This window comes from Rhagoletis zephyria, unplaced genomic scaffold (genome assembly GCF_001687245.7).
Source record: "Rhagoletis zephyria isolate East Lansing unplaced genomic scaffold, Rhagoletis_zephyria_1.1 Rzeph_scaffold_00520, whole genome shotgun sequence".
NCBI lineage: Eukaryota > Metazoa > Arthropoda > Insecta > Diptera > Tephritidae > Rhagoletis > Rhagoletis zephyria.
In genome coordinates this window covers 47235-54473 of record NW_016157604.1, presented here as the reverse complement: position 1 = coordinate 54473, position 7239 = coordinate 47235, and the positions used below count along the sequence as shown (strand labels likewise).

The following is a 7239-nucleotide window of genomic DNA, read 5'->3' as shown; positions in this document are numbered from 1 at the left end:
TTTTATTTACCAATTTAATTTTCAAAAAAATCCGGGCCCTTGTTAATTTTGGGCTTTCTTCTAAAAAATCAGTGCGATTTTTTAGCAACTTCAAGTTTGCCTTTTTTATCAAAAATGGGCTACAAAACTGCACACTTAGAAATTCTGTGTAAAATTTAAAAAAAATTCTGTTGAATATTTATTTAATTTGCACAAAGTTAAAAATTATATTTTTTTGATTGTTGCTGTAGTATGAACCATACTTTTATAACAAGTTATCGGAAAAAATTATAATAAAAGAAGTTTCATGTATTGTGAAAAATTCAGCTGCGGGAAATAAAATAGTAGCAAAATTCAAAATCATGTTGTTTGCAACTTTAATAATTTTCATTAAAAAATATAGTTCCATCTATAACGGAAACCACACAAATAAAACTTGCAAAGAATGCACAAAGTTCACAAAAATTAATATACCTAAAAACTTTTCATCAAAATTTCAAACAGTTTATTCAGAATTTTTGAGTATGCAGTTTTGTAGTCCATTCAATTTTAGTGCAATAAAGTGCAAGTTTCAAGTCACTTAAAAGAACCATCGACTTTTTCTTTTGTTTTTTTCTTTTGTCGAGGGTGAACATTTTCCTCCGTGAACAAAATCTGTTTTTATATAGAAGAAAATGCGCAACACCCTCGTCAAAAAAAAAGTCTAAGAAATCAACGGTAACTTTTAGTGGCTTGAAACTTACACTTTATTATACTAAAACTGAAAATTTTGTAATTAGTAGAAGATCCGAATAAGGAACGACATTGACCCATCTGTTTATTGGATGAAATTATTTTATATGAAATTTAATGTGGTATTCGTTTATGAGAAGGATTTATTCACATGGAATTATCGGTAAGGCTGAATGTTCCGTCGTTGCAATGTACTCAGTAGGTCATTATAATAGCAATCGCAATAGTCATTATGAATAATGCTATTTTTGTACTTACTAGGTGTTTCGTCGAGCTTTTCCTCCCGTTTATGATGTGCGTATTCACGTTACTACTTAAATGGTGGTACCGACAGTTTTACACCGCCTCCGAACGGCAAATGTTTAAATGTTTAAAAGAAACTTCTAATTTAGATGTTGCTCGGACCAGAGATCAAACCCATGTCCCATGGAGTGATAGTACTCGCCTCTAGCCACTCAGTCACAGCAGCCGCAGTTAAAGCATTAGCCATGCGATGAATTTTGTCATTGGCACTGGGAATAGTGCCATAAATTTTGGTTCCAATTATAGATTGCTGGATACATTAAGGCAAGAACTTAGTGCTACTAACAACCCGGCCGCCTAAAATCCTAAATGCAAAAATTTAAAGCACCAGCATCTTTTTTTATAATATCGGTTGTTAAAATTTAGCGTAGTCTTATATATTTGTAGAATCCCACTACTGAATGGCTGCATACCTGATATTTTTATATATGTTTTTTTGCGCTTTTACTTAGATTTTATCACAGAAGAATCATGTTGACTTGCGCTGGAATCTGACGAAAAATGAGTGCGTAAATGTGGTGCTGTCTCTGTTACTTCAACAGCGTTTTTACTTAGCTTTTAACATTGGCTTAATAATATTCGCACTGACCTATACCTGATTGAAGTGAAAAGAGAAATTCACAGAAATTAAATAAATAAATAATGCATTTAAATTTTCAAAGGATTTTGTGACCAAAATACGATAATGCACTCAAAATATACATATTAGCAGAGAACTAATACTAATAACTCAAAGTTCATAGTTTAAGCTAAAAACTTGAATACTCAAAAGACTATAAAAAATGAGAATGTACTTATGAATGTATGTATGTGTGTGTATATACATATAAATATGTAATAAAAGCATTATTGCTATATAATGCTTGCAAGCAAAAGAAAATACAAAAAGCAGTTAATAAAAACATTAAAAATTTATATCGAATTAAACCTAAATAAATGTAATGTCAGTAGATACAAATACATAACACTAATTACAATTGTATGATAAGAAGACTCTCGATTTAGCTGGCATAATCTTTCTTTATAAAAAATATATGCTGCAATTTATTATAGTTACACTAAAAAATACAATGACTCTAGTGATAAAAATATGCAATGTTATGATAAAAAAATGCAATGTAATCTGCGCAATCTAAATATATACATATATGTGTATATGTATGTATGTATATACATATATATGTATGTATGTATATACATATATATGTATGTATGTATATACATATATATGTATGTATGTATATACATAACTATGTATATATATGTATCCAATATTAAAACTAAAAAATATATTGTAAAATATGTATTTATGTAAGTGATAATAAAAAAATATTTATTAAATGGAAAAATTGAGAAAGCTTTAAAAATTTTATTTACTTATGTTTTGCATTTTTACTATTTAGATATTAATATGTAATTCCATTTCCACACTTCAACCTCTTAGCTATCATTGTCACGATGAAGCAACAAGTTTGGATAGAAGCGTAATCCTTCTAACGATTCATCGCGACACACTTTACCTAAACGCTCAGCGGCTAACAGCCGCTCTTTTGCCAACAGCAAAGAAATACCCATCTGTTTGGCAAGCTCTTCAACCGCTAACGATGTGGCCTCTTTCACCTTTTCCAACGTATCTGCCGCTACAAGCTCATCATCTTGAGATTCCAACTGGAGTACCATAGCGCCACTGGGAAATTTTCTCAGCTTTATGGGACCATTGAGTTGTTCGCAAGCGTGTAGTAAGTCCTCTGGTGAGAGTAACTCAAGGCCGCGCGCACGGTTTACACGACAATAAACATCTGCAAGCGACATCATTCCACCTTGTTCCTGGAAATTGTAAAAATATAATTAATATGAAGGTTAAGAGTATTGAACTATCCTCTTGGTGTATACATACAAATGCACTGGAGCTCCTACTCACCTCAATGGGATCCAGAAGCAATTCACATACTTGTTGCGCCAAACTGCGAAAATATTCAGAGTTACTGGAGAAATGTTCTCGTGTCACTGGATCGTCTATACCTAAACTCAACAAATAGGATTTAAAACGCACCGTTTCGTCATCGGAAATTTCCCCTTTTTGTTCGCGTATCTTTGTACTTATCACCTTAGATATGGCTACCATATCTTTAGCCATGGCCATTAGTACATTAAGGTCCTGAAAAGCCAGTGCAATATTTTCATCCGTCTCTTTTGCCTTGGCTTCAATGGAACGCTCGATACCACCAATGCCAGTACGCATTTTCAAACGCAATTGTGCAGGATTGCTTCCTGCACCAGAATTTTGTTGGACATTACCCGCCTGGCATAGTGGCCTTGGTATGACTATTACTTCCCAAATACGTGCCTCTATTGTTTGGCGTAAAGCACTACCGAACTCGGGTGTTAACCCATTTTTTCCTGAAAGTTTAATATGGCTATGCGGACTGTAATCAATTGGGCCAGGTGCTTTATCTGGCGGTGGTTCGCGCAAGTGTAATATGTATCGTGTCTTGCGTCCGAAGAAGTATGAACTGGCCGCCTCTTCACTGAGGGATATCACATGACGTAGCGAGAGGCAGAGTGTTATAGCAGCACGAGCAATTTCACCAGGGCGACCCCAGAACAAACGATGAGTGGTGAGAACCACCTCACCTTCCTCATATTCTGTCTGGAAATGTTTTAAAAATGATAAATACTATTGTTATCTGCTGTACTAAAAATACTTACCTTTTGATCCCCATCATAAATTTTGACATTACGATCTCGACTCACAAATGTTTCATCGTCGTGCAAGCGCGCTTCCAGGTATTCAAAACGATTCATCCTTGCATTACGGACATTAATAAGTGTTTTATTGTTGTTAAAGTTGGAAATAAGCCTTCTTTATAAACAATTAAAAAATTAAGCAAGGGATAACGTCATTAAATGCTTAACAAACAGCTGATTGTATTGTAATTAAAGACCTCGTAGACGTTGCGTTTGTTTGTTGTGAGTTGTGAGCATGATACAAAAAAGAAGGTAGTTTCAATAAACAACTTTTTGATTAAAAAGCAGATTTTTGACAATTGCTCAATTGTGAAAAATTCGAAGCGGCGTTACACACCCAAAAGTGAAGTATAAAATAAATAGATAAAAACAAATTTTCAATCAACCTGATTTGTGTAGTTCAGGGGCGCTTTTGGTAAATGTTCTGGAGGCTGTTTTAATATATACTATCTTATTATATATTTCTTAGCTTTTCTACATTCTGAGAAGTTGAGAGAATGAAGTCTAATGTCCTTTTTTGGTCAACTATGACGTCATTTTATGCAATCATTAGTTCATTTCTCTTGAGGAGTCACAATGCCCATACCGGCTACACCGATTTTTTTTAAATTTCGGACACAAATTTTCCAAGAATGGTTATAGGCTAAAACAAAACCGATATCTAAAGGGGGTGTGGAACCTCCCATACAAATCGAATTTTTCATAGTGCATATCTCTGAAAGTATTTATGGTAGAGTCCTGGAACTTGGTATGGATATATGTCAATCTCAAGCTCATGGAAAAATATGGGTTTATTGGAAAATGCAGCGTGCCACCGTAGAACTGGAATAGAGGTAAATGAAATCAATCCCAAATCTATGAAAAATGGGGGTATATGAAAACGATCTCGTATCCAGCTACGAGAGCTAGCGGTATAAGCCATATAAACTAAAATTCTGGTGACGCAGAAAGAGATGAAGATGAGAGATGAGAAAAACGGGCGCGACACCTTCTGGAAAGTAACATGATCACAGGGTGTATCCCAAGAACCATGTTAAGCTAAACCTTGAGGGATTAAATTCTTGCCAATACCGACAGGCATAAGCTGAAATTGCGTCGCAAGTTTTACGATCGGCTTGGGTAAGGTTTAACCACTTAACCCCCCTTTGTTTTCGCCGCTACTGAATTCTATAAACTGTCAGCTTTCACACAATTTAATATGTACACGTGTATTTAAAAATGTCATGAAAATTGTGTTGCTAGCTTCATGTTGCAAAAATGTTGCAAGCTTTTTCACAGCGTGAACAGAATACTACTTTGCCGAGGAAATGTTATGGAATTTCACACTTATTTCACAGAAACAAATTTTATATGCACTTTAACAGCTTTTTCACGTGAAACAGGAATTAAATACTATGCTTAAGAACAAAGATTTTTAAATCGACAAAAAATTAATAAGAAAATTTGAAGGATTTTAGATATTGGGTATGGTAGCACGAAATGTCACAATCTGCTTAATTGTCAGGTTGTTAATATGGCGACGAAAAAGTGACAATGGAACTACCTTGTTTTTTGTATCATGATTTTGAGTATACTGTGGTTGTGAGAAAATATAAATTGACTGCTATGCTTAATTTCAAAAGTTATTCTTATTAATTGTTGAAACAGCGTTTTCGTAAAGAAATGGTAAAACATGTTGTCATTATATGATTATGATTTTTAATTCACTGTTTGGCTGTTGTCAGTTTTTAAATTTTACTCTATTTGCCAGTATTATCGTCAAAATGAATAACGCCTACATTAAGCTGAAATTAGTCAAGAACGTAAACGTACCGGTACGTAAAACCGAGTCAGCTGACACGATCTGTCATACCAGAGCCAGAGAACCATGAACGAACGAATAAAGATCACCCAGGACGGCGTGCGAGAAAAAAGTTATTTTTTTGCAGTGACGTCATTTTTTCGCCGCCATGTGAATAAAACGGAATGAAACCTGTGTGTGAATCAAAGAACCGATTAAAAAATGACGTCATCAACTATTATTTTTTTTCTCAAATGCAATTACAAATACACGGTTGCCGTACTGGGTGATCTTGTAAGTTGGTTCATGCCAGAGAACATGTAACACCTTGTATAAATTCGCCTTGGAGCATGTGGAACAAAGCTATAAATTCGCTTTGGTTTAATTTTACGATCCACACCACTATTCATCAGCTGCTTTCTGACTAGTTGAGCCTTGGAAAAAGTCATCTTTGGGAATCTAGCAATTGTGTAAGCAACTTATAAAATCAAAACAAGTTATTAATTTTCAAGTTTCTCTACTGACTTATTGAAAAATTTGCAATAAAATAATCCAATATGCAGTCCTCGCAGTACCTTAGTCAACTGAACGCTGTCGAGAAGATGAGCGACGAGCCGTGGCCTGAAGATGCAGTTCTCTACCAGCCATATGAAGCCGAACAAATACTTTTGCCAGAGCATGCAAGCTGCTTGGCAGTTAAGGCATATTTAAAGATGTGTCAGCTCCCATTTGAAGTGCGTTCTTGTTCAAATGCTGAATATATGTCACCAGGTGGACGTATGACCAAGCTGCCTTTTCTCCGCGCCGGTGCATTTATAGTTGCCGAATTCGAACCGATTGTTAATTTTGTAGAGCACAAAGGTTCCTCCATTGGTCAATGGCTTGACGAAGACAACAAATCTGATATGCGTACTTATGTTTCGTTGGCGGAAAACATTTTCACTATGGCTGAACTATACATAAGCTTTATGAACAAAACAGTGTATGAAAAGGTAACAGCGCCACGCAATGGCTGCGGATTTCCGTGGCCACTTAACATGATACAAAACTGCTCGAAACGACGCAATGCGCTACGTATACTGAAAGTGTATCAGTGGAATGATATGACAATTGATGATGTTATTGAAAAGGTGGATAAATGTTGCGAAACGTTGACACTCAAGCTCGAAGAATCGCCAGATACGCCGTTCTTTTATTCTAATGAACCTTGTGAATTGGACGCCATTGCCTTTGGACATCTTTTTGCAATTTTAACAACGGATTTGCCCAATATGGCATTAGCACAGACTGTGCGAAAATTCAAAAGTTTGGTAGCATTTTGCCAATTTATAGATGACAAATATTTTAAAATGAGGTCAATATAATTTAAATAGTTTTAATGTTGTCCGTTGTCGTTTGTGTACCTTATGCATCTTAGTTTTCCAGATTTTTTTTTTTCACAAATATATGCGCGCAAAAAAATTGCAATGTGCTTATCTCAATTTATTTACAATTATACAAATATGTACATACATACTTACATGTGCTTTGTGCATTAATTATTTAATATCACATAGCATTTAAATTACAATATTATTATGCTTTCAAGGTAATCGAATACGAATTTGTTATTTTTCAATTGCAAAAATGTTTGGCTTTGGTTTTACCATCATCTCAGCAAAATGGCTTACTTAATTCCGACAAAATATAAATATGTA

The 7239-nt window shown here is 34.7% G+C and overlaps 2 protein-coding genes across 3 annotated transcripts; one reads left to right on the top strand and one right to left on the bottom strand.

Moving 5' to 3' along the window:
* Positions 1–2346: 2346 nt before the first annotated feature.
* Vps36 (vacuolar protein sorting 36) lies at positions 2347–3944 on the bottom strand. Its single transcript, XM_017612294.1, has 3 exons — positions 3724–3944; positions 2936–3664; positions 2347–2841 (listed from the first exon to the last, which is right to left on the bottom strand). The coding sequence occupies exons 1-3, from the start codon at positions 3817–3819 to the stop codon at positions 2455–2457; spliced, it is 1212 nt and encodes a 403-aa protein (XP_017467783.1). The 5' UTR covers positions 3820–3944; the 3' UTR covers positions 2347–2454.
* A 1963-nt stretch (positions 3945–5907) lies between these two features.
* Positions 5908–6994, top strand: LOC108360118 (metaxin-2). 2 transcript variants are annotated; one of them, XM_017612296.1, is made up of 2 exons: positions 5908–6012; positions 6106–6994. In XM_017612296.1, exon 2 carries the CDS (start codon positions 6145–6147, stop codon positions 6904–6906), a length of 762 nt encoding a protein of 253 aa, XP_017467785.1. In that variant the 5' UTR covers positions 5908–6012; positions 6106–6144; the 3' UTR covers positions 6907–6994. The 2 variants fall into 2 exon arrangements, with proteins under 2 accessions (XP_017467785.1, XP_017467784.1); XM_017612295.1 differs by lacking the exon at positions 5908–6012 and having other exon boundaries at positions 6019–6994.
* The last annotated feature ends 245 nt before the right edge of the window (positions 6995–7239 follow it).

Excerpts from the sequence above, each read along its gene's own strand:
- Vps36 (XM_017612294.1), bottom strand. The coding sequence starts at position 3,819 with ATGAATCGTTTTGAATACCTGGAAGCGCGCTTGCACGACGATGAAACA. Across the intron at positions 3,665-3,723 it reads TTTATGATGGGGATCAAAAG|ACAGAATATGAGGAAGGTGA; the intron begins GTAAGTATTTTT and ends AAACATTTCCAG. Across the intron at positions 2,842-2,935 it reads TGCTTCTGGATCCCATTGAG|GAACAAGGTGGAATGATGTC; the intron begins GTGAGTAGGAGC and ends TACAATTTCCAG.
- LOC108360118 (XM_017612295.1), top strand. The coding sequence starts at position 6,100 with ATGCAGTCCTCGCAGTACCTTAGTCAACTGAACGCTGTCGAGAAGATG.